The sequence below is a fragment of the Hippoglossus hippoglossus genome, chromosome 7 (assembly GCF_009819705.1).
Source record: "Hippoglossus hippoglossus isolate fHipHip1 chromosome 7, fHipHip1.pri, whole genome shotgun sequence".
NCBI lineage: Eukaryota > Metazoa > Chordata > Actinopteri > Pleuronectiformes > Pleuronectidae > Hippoglossus > Hippoglossus hippoglossus.
Genome location: NC_047157.1, coordinates 22,951,205 through 22,970,099, shown reverse-complemented (window position 1 = coordinate 22,970,099; position 18,895 = coordinate 22,951,205). Strand labels below are relative to the sequence as shown.

The 18,895-nt window shown below is 41.6% G+C and overlaps 1 protein-coding gene and 1 long non-coding RNA gene across 2 annotated transcripts; both read left to right on the top strand.

The window, feature by feature from the left end:
* The first annotated feature begins 448 nt into the window (after positions 1 to 448).
* nt5dc2 (5'-nucleotidase domain containing 2) lies at positions 449 to 10,150 on the top strand. The gene is made up of 14 exons (XM_034590870.1): positions 449 to 878; positions 2,844 to 3,028; positions 3,105 to 3,179; positions 3,276 to 3,331; positions 3,777 to 3,870; positions 5,364 to 5,492; positions 5,895 to 5,955; positions 6,049 to 6,151; positions 6,262 to 6,363; positions 7,002 to 7,083; positions 7,258 to 7,344; positions 8,426 to 8,566; positions 9,011 to 9,075; positions 9,621 to 10,150. The coding sequence occupies exons 1-14, from the start codon at positions 539 to 541 to the stop codon at positions 9,880 to 9,882; spliced, it is 1,782 nt and encodes a 593-aa protein (XP_034446761.1). The 5' UTR covers positions 449 to 538; the 3' UTR covers positions 9,883 to 10,150.
* On the top strand, positions 1,163 to 2,446 carry LOC117764796. Its single transcript, XR_004614443.1, has 2 exons — positions 1,163 to 2,055; positions 2,094 to 2,446. It is a non-coding gene; the product is annotated as an uncharacterized LOC117764796 (long non-coding RNA).
* Positions 10,151 to 18,895: the final 8,745 nt, after the last annotated feature.

The following is an 18,895-nucleotide window of genomic DNA, read 5'->3' as shown; positions in this document are numbered from 1 at the left end:
TACATAAGTATAAGCAAAGGATTAGTTAGTGATTTCAGTGAAAATAGTGAAGATATAAATCAGCTTAATGTTCTTGTCTATCAAATTGAGTGATTTAAATACTAATTATGCATCATTCTGCACAATAAACTTTAGCCTACAGATGAGCAGTAGGACTCATAACAGAATTTAAATGAGAATATACCTGAAACAAACCAAAAGAAAACTTTACATGACATATTGATTAAGTTTTAAACAAAGCAATAACCAATGTTAAAATATTCTCCTTTACATATAAAATATAAAGAAAACACTCAAGTGAAATAAAAAAAATATCCAAATATGATAACAACAGATTATTATTATGTTTAGAAAATGTCCCATGTGGGACATTTGTGATTGGGGTTGTGATTGGCTGCGGGGTACTGGAGCCCCTCCCCCTGTGTATAGTTGGCATGGTGGGGGCGTGGCTCACAGGGCGTGTTTTCATCCGCTCAGATAAAAACCCGAAGCTCAGATCAACTCTTTGTTTCCCACGTGTTCATATGGCGCCGTGGAAATGTCTCTGAAACGCGTGAGCAGCGCGTTGAGCCGCTCGCTGTGGAGCAGGAGGAGCCCTGCGGTCAGCGGCTGCTCCTCCGTGCACAGGCTGTCGGGAGCAGCAGGAGCAGCAGGAGGAGCAGGAGCAGGAGGAAGCTCCAGCTCCGACCCGGACAGGCCCGGTGCAGACGTGCCCTCGCCCACGGAGCCTCCCGGGGCCAAGAAGCGACCCAAGGGGCCCGTGGGCGCCCCTGGTGTCGGTGCCGTGAGGAGGCGGTCGTACACCTCCACCGCAGCTCCGGTGGACAAGAGGTCTTATCTGTGGGCCCGGTACAATGACCTGAGGCGGCTGGTTCACGGTAAGAGCCCCAGCGACCCCCGGGTCTCCCCCAGGTCTGTCCCCGGGTCTCCCCCTCACAGCTGCGGGGAATGTGACCACGTCAGCAGGGCTCCATGTTCCCTACATGCACCATCTTCTGCCCTTTGTGAACAAGTGTGGACATTTTGTTCCCTGCAGGCTTTGATTGTCTGTCTGTGAGTGTGTGTTGGCTGCCTGCCTGTCTCTCTGTCTGTCTGCGTGTGTGTTGGTGTGTCTGCCTGTCTGTCTCTCTGTTTGTCTATTTGTGTCTGTGTGTGTCTGTGTGTGTGTGTGTGTGTGTTTTGTATTGACCAATTTTGGTTCAATACCATCATTGTTGTTCTTTCCAGCCGGATCAGACAGATGGCTCAGTGCTGCTGTTGCTTTCTTTGTGCCAAACACACTTATGACCTAATTTGAAATAATGGTTTGTATTTTTTAAGATACAAGTCAATAACAGAAGTGAAGTCTGTGGCTTCATCTGTTCTCCTGAAGTTTCTCTGCTTCTTCTAAAAACATCCCTGACCCCAGATAACAACACACTAACTTATAAGTTAAGTATTTTGACACCACAGCTAATTCTGCTGTTATTAACCTGATCAATAAATAGAAATGAAATGCAGCAAAACAAAGCATGACAAATATAGAAAAAACTATAATAATAATAATACCTTTATTTGTGTAGTACTTTTCAAAACAAGTTTAGAAAGTTACAGACTTTGAAAAGTTTTGAAACAGGATAAAAACAAATAGACTGATTAAAATCAAGCAATTAAATACAAAGTTCTTACTAAGTTAACTGTCACACAGAGGACGGACATGTGAACAGTTTTTGCAGGGAAGCAAAATAAAGTAATAAAAGACAAAATAACAATAATGATAAGATAAATACACAGAATAGATTAAGATGTGTATTTACAAAATAAATATACAATAATAAAATGATAATACCCATTATGAAGAAAAATCTCTCTGAAGTATAAGTGCACGAGCGAAATATACAAAAGAAAAATACTTATTATATATGTGATGCCATACCATGCAAACAACATGTTTTAATGTTTCAGGTAGAGCTCATGTAGCTTCTGTGTTTGCAGTTAGATTGTTAAACTTGTTGAGATGCATCATAATTTATAAACTGTGATTAAAAAACACTAAATCTGTGAAGCTTCTAGTAAGTTTAGGATATCTGTGTAATACATGCTGAGGAGAACAGTGGAATATAAAACTACTCTAAGTGCTGTTGTCTTTAATATTCATATAAAAGCTGTTTCTCTCTCAGTGCAGAGCATGAATCCTCCACCTCATCAGTTTAGTTTTAAAGCTGCTCCTGCACGTTCAACCCACGTCATAGATCTGAGTGACTCAGCGTGGAAAACCAGAAGCACTCCCAGCAGCAGAGTGGCTGCAGGGTCGCTACACTCGTGTCTGCTGCCACAGCAGCAGCACTCACTGAACATGAACTTGTCCCGGGACAGAAAGGCCGTGTTCCCTGTTTTCTCCTGTTGACAGTGGTATTCCCTGTGATCACGATCCAACCACAGAATGTGAGGCTGTTTCAGCCCCAGATGGCAAACGGTTTGTTTGTTTAATCTGTGCCCATGTGTTCGCTGCATGACTTTGTGCTTATCACAACAGCGGCTTGGACAACTGACTAAGTAGATCATGAAAAGGACCTTGTTTACTGGAGGTAATCGGCTCCCACTGATACTGTACATACAATGTGTTCGTTTTGGATCAACACAGCTCGGTAAAGTGTCAGATGAGATCTTAGCAGCAGCACATTACGCAACCTGCAGTGAGCAGGCCAGCTTCACTAGATTGAAAACATCGTCACCGGGTTTCACAATAACAGAGAACGTTACTGATTTAGGAGTCACACAATGTGGATGGCCTAATCCTACTTCCCCTTAAATTAAATGTCGTGTTCCCCTGTTTTCGCTTCGTCATTGTTTCCCTGGTGCAGACCTGATCCCCCCCGGTGCGTGCAACCTCCTCAACTCCTCCACCATCTACGCCAACAACGAGGTCAGCCTGGCCGAGGTGGACATCTATGGCTTCGACTACGACTACACACTGGCCCTGTACTCGAACGCTCTCAACACGATGATCTACAACACGGCACGGAGCTTTCTCATCGAACACTTCAAGGTGTGTTGTTGTTGCAGCAGTTGCATCAGATCCATCAGATTGTTTTCACATTCAGATGTACTCGTGTGTTTGACAGTACCCTGAGGGACTCCACAAGTACGACTACATTCCCAACTTTGCTGCTCGGGGTCTTCACTACGACATCCAGAAGGTAAATTCTTTTACATCACAAATATCCCACTGCAGGAAAAGCAAGTGCTGAAACAGTCAAGAGTGAAACTTTCTTTTTTTTAAAAATCCTGCACAGGGTCTTCTGATGAAGATTGACGCCTTCCACTACATTCAGCCTGGAACTGTGTATCGGTAAGAGGCTGAGTCAGGGCACAGGAAACCACTGCCAACATCCTTTCATGTGAAAATCATGACCATTATTACAAGGAGGATGTGACTGAAAGCAGGATTACACAAAAACTACCGGAAGGATTATCATGAAACCTGGTATGAGGTCGTGGTGTTAGTCAGGGAAAGGAACACATTCAATTTTGGGAGTTTTTTTAATTACATTTCCATTGATTTTCCCAGAGAATGATTCATGGATCTTGTTGGAAAAACACAGGCACATTCATGGGACTGAAATCTGAGTGTGTGCAGCTTGATTGAATTAAAGGAGACTGTTGGGCCTTGGCGGAGCTACGTGCTTTACTGAGTTAATTGTTTTCAGCCACATTAATATTTATTCAGCCTCTTTATTTACATCCCGGCTGCTGAATGCGACATCACTGTTTACATCCATGTTTAATGTTCCCAGCGGCCTGAGTCCTGTGCCAGACGAGGAGGTCCTTCAGCTCTATGGAGGAACCTACCACGTCCCCCTGCAGCAGGACAGTGGCTTCTATGGGAAGGTGAGCAGGATGTCGTTTTGTTTAAACAGTTATTATATATATAGTGTAGGGTAATATCAATACAGCTGTGTCAGACAGTTTGAATATCACTGGCTGGGGATGTTTGAAGAACTTTTTAAAAAGTTGGGTGGAGAGAGCAGATGATGTTTATCAGTTATGTTTGTCTGTTAATTAGCAGGATTACGCAAAAACTACTGGACCGATTCTCACAAAACTTGGTGGAAGGATGTGGAAAGAAAACTTTCTACTAAATTTTGTTGCAAATCCATATTTCTTTCTCACTTTCCTTCATATTAAAGAAGATTGTGCTTTTTTCAACATTATCCCTGATTTTCTCAGAGAATAATTCACGGATCTAGATTTTAAAAAATCAGCATTTTTAGGGGACTGATATTTGAGTGTGAGATTTGGTGCAGAAATCAATAAAAATACGGATCCAGTGAATTGAAATGTGGTTTCATGTGGGGAATGTAGTTTTATCTGTTTGCAGATAATTACCTTCACCAAGCAGGTTGTGTTTTCATGGTTGGTTTGTTGGGTCGTTTGCTTGATTTGTGTCTGAACAGTTTTACTCAAAACTTTGTGGAAGGAAAAAAACACAATACATTTTGGGGCGAATCCAGGATATATATTTTTTCTACTTTCCTTAACATTGCGAGATCGCACATTTGTTGACATTCACAGCAATGATTTCATGATCTGCTTTGTTTGCTTTGCTTTAGCCTCTAGGTTTGATTGATTTTATAGACTGTTGGTTTTGCACTCTACTTTCTGAAAGTTTTTTCTCAGTAAAACATTCTTGATTTGGCACAGATGAGAAAACCCGGCTCAGCACATCTGTATGAATCTCATCGTGTCGCTCTCAATCCAGGATGTTAGTCCAGGATTACGTCTGTAACCTTCCACAGAGATTTTAAATGTCCTGCTTCATGTGGCTTTACTATTACGTAAGTCCTGATGGTAAATTTTGTAATCTCATTTGTTCCCTGGTCAACATGAATCAGCCGGAAGACGGCGTCACAGCCCCTGAAAACATGACCACAGGAACTTTGGGTCCAAAAAACCTTTTAGTGCAGATTTTCTAATTTTGGACGAGTTCAACCAAGAGAAGCAGAAATCTGAATTAAATCTGACAGTTAATCTTATTTATTCCCTCGTTTCGGAGAATTTTCAGTTCAGAATCAGATGTTTGGAATAAATAGTTTTTGGTTCATCAGGTTTTTTTGGAGTGTTTTCCTGCAACAGGACGTTTACTTCTCCTTCCTCTAATCCCCCCCCTCGAAGCTGTCACATCCAAAATGTAATCTCATTTGAGGACTTGGCTTTGTTTTCAGCGGAGCCTCTCAGCGGGCAGAGGTTGAAATGAAAATGGGTTTGAATGTGATTTAAGAAGTCGTTTCAAAGAGCACAGAGTCACAATGAATGTCAATTTTACAAGTTCACAAACTTTCACTGAGGAATTATCAAGCATTAAAATACGTTTCCTATCACAGGGACCGAAGGTGAAGCAGTTCATGGACATCTTCTCCATCCCCGAGATGAATCTGTTGGCCATGGCAAACGATTTCTTCATCACCAACAACATAGAATATGATCCAGTTCACCTCTTCAAGGACGTCTCCGTGAGTGCGCCCTGTGGCTCTCGCAGTATTTAATGTCTGGCTCGTACTGAGAAACACACAGCGCTGGTTTATTTCAAAGGTTTTCACACACTGGGATTCTCAGGAATCTGCTGAGCTCAGCTAAAATGTTTGAAGTGAACTCTCACGGGTGGAGCAAAGAACAATACACTGCCTTCTCCTATCCTCTTGTGGCTGAGGTTTCCAGTTACGAGGCAACACACTGCAGCAAAAATATATAAGATCTCAGTTTTAAAAACAAGAAGGATCTTCACATAAGGAATCATTTATTTCTGGGCAGCGTTAGCTCTCTGCAGTAAATACTCCAGTTAGATTTGGCGATGAACCATGAAAATGTTGAATAACACAGATCTGTTCCCTCCTCAACGCTTCTTCAACCCACAGGAAGCAATCGGCATGGTTCACCTCAAAGGCTACATGTACAAGTGGGTGATGCAAGATCTGGGTGAGTTTCTTATCACTGGGTCGCCACACTCACATCATGACATGACTGTTGTGCTTGGTGCCTCTAAGATTCCCTTCGTCTTTCCCCCCCCAGATAAGTTCATCCAGCGAGGAGAGGAGACGGACGCCGTTCTGCACCAACTCGTCAGGGACGGGAAGAAACTGTTCCTCATCACCAACAGTCCCTTCAGCTTCGTGTGAGTGGGATTTACCTGCAGTGCCGCGTGTTCCCGAGTCAACTCTGACTTTAATGAGAGTAAACAGTTGCCCTCTGTTCCACCTGTGTTTGTTTCTCTCGGTTAAACAGGGATAAGGGAATGACATACATGGTGGGGAAGAACTGGAGAGACTTCTTCGACGTTGTCATCGTGCAGGCAGACAAACCGCACTTCTTCACCGACTGCATCAAGTGAGTGAACGGTTTGGAGAAGGAACAGTGGGCGTCTGGATAAGAAATCTTGTTTAAAACTTAGAGGAGCTCAGATTAAATCAAACCTAAATATATAATGTATACAAATTCTTCATTAAAATAATAAAGTAAGTGATGACAGGTTATGTTTGGTCGTTATCGGTCAAAGATGTGTTTCCCCGTTTCCAGACTTCACACTAAGCTAAGTTGCTGCTTGAGTCTACAGATGTGAGATTTGCATTGATCTCCTCATCTAACTCTCAGCAAACCTGCCATGAATATCACACTGTCCCATTAAAATAACTAAAAACAACCAGACAAATGTTATATGTATTGTATACTTGTGTACTTACATTATCCAGAATGTTTCCAACAATGTTCCAAACCCAGAGGAATCCCCAATTTTATTCAATTGTGTTTTAGTTGTGTTGTTTTCTTCCTTCCACTCATGATGGATGATGATTATTCGTTGGCGTTTGCTGTTTAACGTGAATACAACTTTAATCACCTCATCTGTGAGAATGATTTGCGCCCGAGTAGCATCACGTCGATTTTCATCAGCAATGGTGGTAAAGACGACATCTTTTAGTTTTGGAGATTGATCTTTCTAACATCCTTCACACTTGTTGCTCTTCCAGACCTTTCCGACGCCTGGATGATAAAGGAGACCAGCGATGGGACAAGATCACAAGTTTGGAAAAAGGACAGATCTACAAACAGGTCTGTGTTACTCATCTGATGAGTTAATACCTCATGTTCAAGCTCCCTCCCTGTTTCTCGCTCTATAATTAAAACTTTGTTCTTACTTGTTGTGACCGTGGCACACGTCTGTACTTGTTGTTGTTTGATGGAACTGAAGAGAACATCTGGTGGTTTGTGGTTTTTTTGCTGCAGGGAAACTTGTTTGACTTTCTCCGGCTGACGGGGTGGAGAGGATCAAAAGTCCTTTACTTTGGAGACCATCTCTACAGTGACCTGGCTGTAAGTGTCAAAGCACTAGCATCACTCACGCTAACATGACATTACTGCAACTATAATTATAAATGTTAGTAAATAAAATCATAATGTGCCATCATACATTTTTGAAACACAGATGCCCACACTGCCAGATTGAACACTGAAACTGCAGAGTGAACATTTCAAACACCAGACGGAAGCACACATTGTTTCAAACATGTAGAATGGAATATTTTATAATACAATATATTCTTTAAGTACTCTGTTGTGTGTCTTATGAGTCAGGGAACTTTATTGTCATAGCACAGAGACAAGTTGCTTCACACAAGAAGAAGAAAAGCGTCAGTAAAACATGTAACACATTAAAAAGCAGTTAAAATACACTTTAATCTGATTTGAATACATATAAATCTTCTTATGCAATTATTACAAATAGACAATAAAAAGACAATAGAACAGAAAAACAGTCTGTATGCAATAATAAGAATTACTGCCTCAAATTCAATAGAAATATATTAAAAGTGTTGCAGAGAAAGCAAAGAGCATAGACAACAGAGAGCTGCAGTGTTTTTAAATCTGATTTAAAGATGTGTGGAGCACTGTGACTGTAAGTTCTGACTCAGGGTCAGTCTGAGACGACTGCTTTCTAAACATCTACTGGGTTTAAATTCTTCTAGCAGATCAGAAATATATTTTATCTCCAGATTGTTAAGTGATTCATTAACCTGCAGCAACACACTTTTATTTTTATAACTAACTGCAAACACAGACACAATAAAGATGAGTGGATTTGTAGTTTTTATAAGATAAGTTCCCTCTTATCAAAAGGGAACTCGCACTGAACCTCCCTCCTGTGAACCAAATATACTCGTCAGTGTTGACAGAAGACGCTTTGCTATATTTCCTGTTTGCAATATTTTCTCAAGCACATGCAAACTTGTAAAAAAAAGCAGATTAGAAACCAGGTTACCTGTCTGCCTGGGGAAATGCGGGTTTCCTCTCTAGAAATCAGCTCACTGCAGAGAGCTGACTCCTACAAGCACATGTAAACACGCTGATTGTACAGGCTGCAGGTCGACCAAAGCAATTTCACACTTTGCTGCAGGACCTGATGCTGCGGCACGGCTGGCGTACGGCCGCCATCGTACCCGAGCTGGAGCAGGAAACCAAAGTGGTGAGCACAGACCGCTACGCTCTGAGCCTCACGTGGCTCCAGGCTCTGACCGGCCTGATGGAGCGTCTGCAGGTGAGGATCTCACACCACGACGGGTGGCAGCATGACTCATATACTTCATTTGTACAATTTCAGTACTTTTCCATGTGCTGTCCTGTTTACGTTCTACTTTATATTGCTATTTTCATATTTCTCTTGTCTATATTTATATTTCTATATTTCCTTATGTTTATATTGCAGGTGTACGTACATATAATTTTTTCTTTTCCCCTTTGCTGTTGAAACACATCAAATTTCCTCGTTGTGGGACTAAAATAGGACAATTTTTTATCTTAAGACAAAAACCAAGTCCAATCCAAATGTGTTCAGGGTAACATCTGTTAACAAACATCTGCTGGTGTGTAAAAGTGTCAAACTGATAAACGAAGCAGTTGGTTGGTGGGGAAATTGTGGTTTCTCCATCTTTATGTGATCAACCTTGATTTCTTCATCGTGTTGTTTTCCTCATTATCACAGATTCATCGGGACCTTGAGTCGAAACAGGTTTTTCAGGAATGGCAGAAAGAACGAGAGGAACTCAGGTGAGTCCTTCGCCTCCCAATGAACTCAGTGACCCTGAATCTATTTGTCATGTACAGTATAAACCTTGATGCACCCGGGTTAGGTCCAGGTCTTCAGTTCTTGTACTTCACTTGAGCACTTGGTATTTCTTACTGAGTACTTTGATACTACACGCTCTACTGTATTTGTTGGACAGCTATAAATACTTGTTACTCTGTACGCTGGGATTTTAGCCTTAAAGCCTAGAATGAGTATATAGACATGTTTTACATTTCATTAAACTACCCAACAATATGTAAAATATTTATAAACAAGTCCACGCCAACAAACTAGAACATTAAAATGTACCTGTTAATGGATCAGTCACAATTATTTAAGAATAAATAATGATGCAGTCTGAGGCCGTTCTCTCTGCCTTGTTTACTTCTCAATGCCAGAACTTGTAATTTGAACTTTATGTTATTGCTGCTAAAACATTGAACGTCTTCATCCAAATTAATAAACATGAATTCATACATTAGAAATCACATAGACTCATGTTGACCCGAATCTTCTCCGTCTCCAGGATCATGACGAAGAACTTGTTCAACCCTCAGTTCGGCAGCATCTTCCGGACGTGTCACAACCCCACCTACTTCTCCAGGCGCCTGTGTCGTTTCTCAGACATCTACATGGCGTCCGTGAGCTGTCTTCTGAACTACGACCTCTCGTACACCTTCTACCCGCGGCGCACGCCCCTGCAGCACGAGGCTCCTCTGTGGATGGATCAGCTTTGCACCGGCTGCTTGAAGACGCCGTTCCTGGAGGAGATGTCTCACATTCGATGAGAAGCGCCCTCTCCTCAGATACTGACTGATTTCTTAATGTAGGACTGGTGAACTCTTGAGATGAATTTTCATAAAGCAGGGTTTCCGTTTTTTGCCGAGAAGGTGACGCACAACTTCCTCCACAGCATTCCCCTGCCACTGAAACCTCTTTAAACCGAGAAGAACCTTTTAAGAACCATTTAAATGTTCCATGGGCTAGAGCCACGTCATTACATCACTGTATACACCAACTTCTAAGACTATAGCATCTCTTATTAGTTTCATCAACCCAATAAATCTACATAAGTCTAAACAGGCTGTATTTATCAAGCACTGCTCGAGTCTTGATGATCACTCATAGGGCTTCATGGTACAGTTTTACCCTCCACCCATTCACACACACATTCATACAGTGCATCTGTGTGCACGCATGCATCAATCACACACTGCCGGCACAGCCAATAGAGGCAATTTGGGGTTCAGTATCTTGCCCAAGGGCGCTTTGTCACGCGGAAAGGGGAAGTCAGGGATCGAACCGCCGTGTTTCTTGTTAGTGGACAAAGCCACAGCCGCCCCACATAGCTCTGTTTTAGATATATAATGCTTGGTGGGAAAGGGGGGAAACAGTGACCCACTTACAAAGGGAATGCACTAGGGGGTGCTGTAGATTTACTGATCTCCAGAGAGAATGCAGTTCATGTTACATGTTGAGGCACAAGACTGACAGTCTCTGGTTTTCTAAGTATTATGGATCTGCTGAGCAATAATGACGCTAATGTCGCACAACTACAACAAATAAAAAAGTAAAATCTGAAGCCGCTTTGTGTTGATTTCTTCATATAATGTTCACATGTTTTTTTTTAATGTAAAATGTTTAAGGGACAGTGAAGCAAGTTGATTCAATAATTGATGAATTATGAAAAGAGTCGTTACATCCGACCGCTGAGACCAACCTTTGATTAATTCAGTTCATGTCGTGAGTTGTGCTTGTTTCCTCCAATTTTTTTAATTGGTCGTTTGGTTGCTAGGCAGCGCAGCATCCATTCATCCCCTCTTCCCTCAGCATCGCAAACTCATTCACTTGCAGCCGCCCGCCTGAAGACATCAGTGGAGGTACAGTACTGTGTGCATGCTCTAACCCGGCTCTAACCCGGCTCTGCTCAGTCAGATGTTGTTGCAGATGGATGTTAACGTGGGGCAGTGTTGTAAAACAGCTTCGGCTCGATTTAAAATAACCGGAGCAGTGAGAATAAAGCAGCTCGGTTGAGTTAGGATGTGTTGTCCCGTGCAGGGATCGTTTGTGTAGCGACTGTTTAACACACAGACATTTGTGTATTTTTCATGCGGGTGATTATTAATTGATAAATTCAGCCTCCTCACTGTGAATGAAGTCACTGGAATAATGTGTCGTTGTTGTTGTTGTGAGGCAGCCGTCTTTGTTCAATGCATCTTTATTTTCTCATGTACTCAACTGCAAGATCCCAAAGTTTGGATCCGTGAGAAAACACGTGATGGGTCTACTGTCAGTTTAGGATTCATTTGTATTTATCTAGCAAATGACATATGGTTCATTTGATAATTCATGTGATACCTCACTCTTCTGGTTTTCTCTAAATAAGATAAGATAAACTTAATTGATCATCTATGATGGGGTAATTCCCTTAAGCTCTAGATATCCAGAATGAGGTGGACAAGAGGACACGTGAAAGTATAGAACAAATAGATATACAGGTATTACGGTTATTTATATTATTTGTAGAGTTCATGTATTATGCAATAATGATATTAATAAATAAGAATGGAAAAGGAAAAGTATGACGAATAATGTAAAATATATAAAAAGCCAAGAAAATAGGTGTATGATTCTTTATGTAGACTATAATTTGTTATTAGGCCTATTATCAAATCCAATTTCATCACCAGGGATTATTATTAGTCATGTCCATTTTGATCTCATAATGTTTTTTTCTTATTTTAAAGTCCCGGTATAAGAGTCATGCTGTCATTTCCTCTTATGACATAACAATAAAAATAATAATAATGCTCCTGCAGCTTTTCCTTCAGTTCAGGGTGGGTTTAGTTTTTCTTCACCACATTATGACACAGTTTGATGTTCAGTGATTCACTGCACAGTGCAGCAGTGTTGACAGAATCACGTGACCTCTGGGAACAGAATGACATTTTCAAACGGACATTGATCCATTTCTGGTTAATAGTCAACTTTTCTTTCAGGGACTTGCAGGAGTGTGTGTGTTTCACTCCACCATGAGTTATACAGAGTATCACCTCCTTCAGTGTTCAATTCTCTCCGGGTTTGGGATGAAACACAATCTTTTCTGTGTTTTTATATATAACTTTCTCCCCTCGCTGTGTTAGAGGATCCTAACGAACTGATCTGGTTCCTTTTGGTTCCATTACTGCGATATCTCCCTCCGAGGTCACAATGAGAAGGTGTATCAGCTGTTGCAGGATATTTCTCGGAGTTCGATTGTGGTGCTGGATGTATTTCCCTGAATACCAGTGATCTGTTTTAATCTGTGATACCCATTGCCTGTATGAGGGCGTATTGATTTCTTCTTCACGTGATTTTTAAAATGAAACCCATTATGAAACATGTGCTGGGGGACGTGTTTCGCCTGTTTGAACATGTGTTTGTTTACTTCACGCCTCGTGGGCTCTTTAGTGATGCATCCATGTTTCTGCAGCACTGGCTGGTGTTTTCAGTTTATTTCATGGCTCTGTGGTTTCAGAGTATAAACCTGCACCTGAGCATCCAACACTGCTAGAACAAAGTTTTTACACATCTGCTGACCTCTAATGCTCCATTTAAATCTGGATTTAATCCATTCAGTTAATCCTGTGTTTATCACAGATTGTATTATCACTTTCATTTAAAGAGGCACTTCTGAAGGACAGTCCCTAAAATTCAATGATTGCCCTTATTTTAGTTTCTAAATCCAGTCTCATCTTTTCCTTTGAGCTTATCGCTGTAAACTTCCATCCTCCACTGCCTCCATCCTGCATCTCTCCAGCTACACCACTCCTTCCATTTGCAGTTTCCTTTCTTCCTCCCTTCCCTTTATCTTCCTGTCCCTCACCCCCCCCCCCCCCGTACCTCACTCCTTCATTTTCTCACCTCTGAATCTCTCTCCACTCCATGTCCATGCACCACCCTGCCTTCATTTCTGAGCTTCCAGTTGAGTGCCCCTGTTTGTTACGTGCACTCAGAGGATTGTGTGTGTTGCATGTGGCAGACACTCCCCACACACACTGCAGCCTCTTCTATTATTAAGTGTAATGGGACCTCTACTTTTACAGCTGTGCAGTGTTAGGGTCTCTGCACGGTGCGAGACGATGTCTCTGCTGCAGCTGGGGACACAGGGTTCCTTCATCCGGCTGGAAAAAAAACAAGAAACTCCCACAGAGAAAACACATTGTTTATTTTACCGCATTGTCATTATGGTTATTGTGAAAAAGCCTCCACGTATTTGTTTATTCAACTTTCTATTAGCCGATGCTTACTGGAAATCCATGTTTCGACCACAGCCCCAGACAGGGAGTGTGAGCAGTGGAGAGAGGCCTGGAGACAGAGACTAATTGGCCGAGCCACTGTCCTGGACTGGGGCAAATTCATTAGATCATTAATCTGATCTCACATGATGAGAGCAATTAGTCTGTATGACGTGAATCAGGTTGTGTAGCCCAAATTGTTATTGTGGCTGTTTTTTTCTTTGGGGGTTATATCAAATTAATAACATGTCATAAGGAGAACGGATTCATCTGAACAGCCGTGATTATACATTTCTACAAACCAGATGCATAAACTGTTGTTCATGTTCATGTAGCAGGGAATTCAACCAAATATGTAAAATACACTAAATGGTGTAAATAGTCCAATTAAAGTCATATCAGATGATTTAATGGTAGTATATTAGTATTAAAGTGTTTTGAGAGCATATTAAAGAATTTCCAAGTAATGATTTGTGACATTTTCATATAAATAAATACTGTCAATGACATTTCATACAGTTAAACTCAAACAATAGTGAAATCCTTAGGCCAGAGTAAATTACATGTGTCTCAACTGGATCTAAACACATCTCTCTTTATACTGACTGCTGCTGTATACCTGCTTTTATTGTGAAGGTTTGCAAAGTCTCTGCTCTGCATCCAGGAATAACTCACACTGAAGTTTAACTCTGCTAATTTGCCTCTTTGTTTTGGAAGTGACCTTAAAGATGAGTGGATTATTTCCAGGGCTTCTCAGTGTAGTGAGCTATATGATCCTACACATCATACATGAGCAGGCTCATTCTGATCGTCCCTGTATCCAGGACACTTATATTTCTGAATCACACACATTTTTTCCCTCAGTGTCCTTATTTCCCTCAGTCAGTTTCCACACAAGCGCTGCCAGATTTCACATGGATTATTTATACGCTGCTGGTTTGTGTGAGGCCAGTGGCTGCTTTCGTATCTTCTTTCATCATTATACACGTAGGATCCCTCTTTGGCCCGGTGTTAGACATGCAGCTCTGTGATGCACGCTTCCCCCCGAGATGCAATCTACCCCCCCCCCCCCCCCCCCCCCGCGCACTCATGCTATAGTTTGACATCTGATATGTTATTGCACCCTGCTGCAAATTACAGCCCTGTCTGTGAAGTCTGAAACACAAGCCTGTGCTGCAATTAACATATAGTCAGTGGGCAAAGGATGAGAAGCTGCCCTCGATGAAGGCGTGTTGTGTCACATAGTGGGGCTGGGGGGGGGGGGCTGGCTATGTGGCTGATGGGAACATGGAGAACTGAACAATTCATGTGATTTGACAGCAGGGACATTATAGCAACTAGATTGTACTTATTATTTTGTTTTCATCATTCGTTTTAAAAGGTGTTGTTCTCTCTCATGTGAAACCTTAATTACAGATCTGTCCCCTGGTGCTTTTTGCCCGTTACACAAATAAAACAAACAACATTTAAAGCTTGGTGTTGATACTTAAAGAGCTTTTTTTAGGGGGGGGGGGGGGGGGAAATTGGATGCATCATTTTCATCCCTGTTGAATTATTCATCTGCAGCCTGTATTAACGTACATTCTCTGCAGCCGGACCACTGCAAATAGCTTATTAAAGCCAAAGTGTGCTCTCTCTCTCTCTCTCTCTCTCTCTCCCTCTCCCCCTCTTTGATGCACTTTGAATGAGTCACTCGCTGCCTCTGTATCTGCGAGGCTTCTATATTTATTCTTGATTCTCATCACAAGTTGCCTTTGTACCGTTTCCCCGTCTGCTAGTTTCAATACCTGCCGCGGTGCAGAGGCACCATCATCAGTTGCGTTTGGTTTAACATCCACACACACACTCTTTGATGTCCGCATCATTAACATTCACTGAAGCGTCTCGTCATATCTTTCAGACTTGTTTTCACCTCTCTGGGGTATAAATAAAATAAAAAAAACACCTCATCACCGTCTTCCTTCCTGACTGAGGTGAGAGGCTGATATAGACCCAGTCCAATAAGACACAGTAAGTTTTTATTTAAAAACCTAAATTTGATGCAGTGTAATATTATTGTGACTCTATTTTATGACGTGACGCAGTGAAAGCCTTTGGATGAAATTGGTCGACTGTAATATTCAATAGCCAAGTTTTAAAATGCAGGGGTGTCAGTATAGAGCACTGCAGTCAGGAGTACTGTGTTGTAGCTGCAGCTCAGGGTCGTGTGACCCGGGGAGTGAAACAATATCTGACTATGGATTCTTTCTCCATCACGTCTCTGTTGAGTCTCTGTCTCTGCTCCCTTGTTTCAAAAAGAGATAAACAATTTAACTTTGAAATCCTTACACATAGAAACCTGACTAATAATGTAAATGAATAAATTATTCATTGATACTGAGACTGGATTAATTTTCACTTATTCTTTTTCTGAATTTAGAAGCGTATTTGATTTCAACTTTTCATGTGGAGTCTATTGACCGCGATTTATTTTATGGAAAGTTGCAAATAAGAGGTGATGTCTGTTTATTCTCTGTGAGAAACCCTCCAGTCAATTTTTACATTTGTGGACTCCCTGAATAATTTAAACATCAGAAGTAGCATATGATACTGTAACTTTCACCTAATTACTAAACTTAAAAACTCTCTTAAAAATAACAGAGAAGCTAACATACAAAAGTGTGAATGACCGAAATGTCACGTACCTCTACCCTTAAAATGGACTTGGATTCTGTAATACATAACACTGCTGTACAAAGTGCATTGTTATAATCGTGCAACTGCTAAATGCCAGAAACTCTCTTTGAAATATGTAGAAACATTATTCACGGGTTGTAAGAGTGGATTTCCATAATCACATGTAGCACTTAAAGCGTGTTAAACTATAGATTTCCACAACTTACTGCTATTTAGCATGTGCTCATCATGCATAACAAATGGCCTTTTTCAGATTACATGAATATTCACGAATCAACATGAGAAGGTTATTCTCGTGTGAGCGTGAAGTCGACGTAAAGGAAGAACAATATGTGCTGCTTCTCTCTGTAATGACTTCATATCATTTCATCTCTGCACCACTGAGCTGTGTGACACATACGGAGAATAGATACAGGTGGGGGTGGGGGGGCGACCAGTGGGGCCCCAGTAATGATGCAGGGAGAAATGACTGTGGAGGTAACTTGTAATAACCTGCAGATATGGATTAGCTTGGCGTGACTCACAGATCGTTCTCTGCGGGGGACTGAGCTCACATTTCCTGACTCGTCGACGCTCCTGCCCTCCATGACGCCTCGTGTCTGGGTGACACATGCAGAACTTTGTCTCTATTCGTGGAAACACCTGCTGTCTCCCCTGCACAGGCTCTGACCCCACGCCCTCCATCAGGTCTATATCGAGCCGGCAACAAAAGCAGGCGCCACACTTACAATCATTGATTTTGGTTTAATTGAGTCCATTTAAGGCATGAGTGAACAAGACGTTTTAGTGGAATTAAGTGTCTTTTTGAAGATTTCCCTCAGTCGAATGGAACAGAAATAAAAACACAGCATGAGGGTCTCCCTTTGCAAACCCAGTGAGATCTTTCAGTATGGAGTTTGCACGTTCTCCTTGTCTCTGCCTGGGTTTTCTCCAGGTTCTCCAACTTCCTCCCACAGCCCAGAAACACGCAGGTTTCATGGAGACTTGGAGATTGTTGGTGTGAAAGTGAGTGTAAGTGGTTGTTAGTCTCTGTTTGTCGATCTTGAGATGTGCTGACGACCTGGTGCACCTCTCTCTCACCCAATCTCAGCTGGAATCAGCTCCAGCCTCCCTCACCACCCTCAAAGGATAAGCAGTATAGATAATGGATGGATGAAGGTTATAAAGTCCCCATATTTAGATTAGTTACAGGTTCAAAATTTAATCTGGGATCTAAAAGAATAGATTTACATGCTGAAAAATCCTGGAATACAAACAAGGAGTTTCTGTGAGTAGCACAAAAAGCCACATGGCAAACTACAGGAAATAAAAAAACAAAACAAGAAAACATAATATGGACATTTAAATGCCAGATGTAGTAGCAAAGCATTTGTTCAAAATTTTTAATCCCAGCACAACTTTTAAGACCAAAAACATTATGCGATGTACAAGCTACAAAAAATGCTACAGCAGGTGAAAAGCAGTTTGATATATAAACTTATAAACTAACTGTTATTGAATATTGAAATATTTGCATCAGAAGTTTAATGTGAAGAATAATAACACCACTAGTTCACCTGCAGCACATTGTGAGTTGTATTATTCTTTACATATGGAGGTCCAGTTATGACACGGCCCTTTGCTGGGTGTCTTCCCCGCTCTCTCTCCCCATTTCGATCTTACTGTCTTATCAATAAAGTGAATAAAACAAATAAATAAAATATCTTATATGAAAATAGACCAAAGAAACTCCCTTTAATCATTTTTATTAAAAACAAAAGGTTTAGAAGAATAACTTCCTTCGTTCCTTCGTTTCTTTTCGATGTAAATGTTGATCAGCTCATGTTTAAGTTGTCAGGAAGGAAGATTTGTTCTGTAAAGTTTGCACCTTACAACAGTGTGACATCTGCATCACAGTGTCCAGGGGAGGGCGCTGTCCCCCTGCATTCTCCTGAGTCCTCACATGGCAGTAACAAGTGCACCCTCATAGACTTCACTCTTATACACACAACATGAAAATGTCCGTCTCCTCAACCGGCGCTCTTATTGACCTTTTCAGTGCGAACGTTGCTTGAATTCACAAACAGCTCAAATTGAATTTGTCAATACCGCTGCGGTGGTTAGTGGGAATAAAAGCCATCGAATGTACCACTTCCACCGCGAGATGAAAGCACAGAGATTAAAACCTGCCCTTTAGCTTTTTGGCATTTCTCCACCCGCCGGGGGATTTGAAGTTGAGAGGTGTCAGGCTGAGTTTGTCTGTGGCGTGGCGAGTCATCTATTGATCACCTGGCAGGAAGACAAAGTCCTTCTCAGTCGCAGAGAACCATCCATCACCCGGCTGCCTGGGACACAGCGGACAGACAGCACCGCACCGAGGATCCATGATATGTGAAAAAGATCTTTCACTGCAGCAGAGATCAATGAGCAACACGTCCCTGAATAGCTGTTACCCATGATCCGATCATACTCGTCTGAACAAGACCGACTTTCAGGATTAATTGATCTCAGGGCCAATAATTTAAAGAAGCACCTCCATTGTTGCTTTATCGGTAACGCCTCAGAAAATCCAAGATGATGCAGGATGAGCTCATGCCTCCACCAAGGTCCCCTTTTGAAACCTCGTTTTAATTCACTAGATTGATTTGGATCTGCACCAAATTGCACATACTCATAAATTTGAAAGCCCTTAACATCCCAGTTTTTCCTTTTTACATCAAGACCCATGAGTTATTCTCTGAGAAATCAACGAAAATGTTGAAAAACGTCGTATCTGTGTTTGAGAGAGTGAAAACAAAAATTCCCTGGTCCACCTGCTAGATTGCTGAAAACATAACATACATATAGACTCTCATGTCTCTTGCGGTTA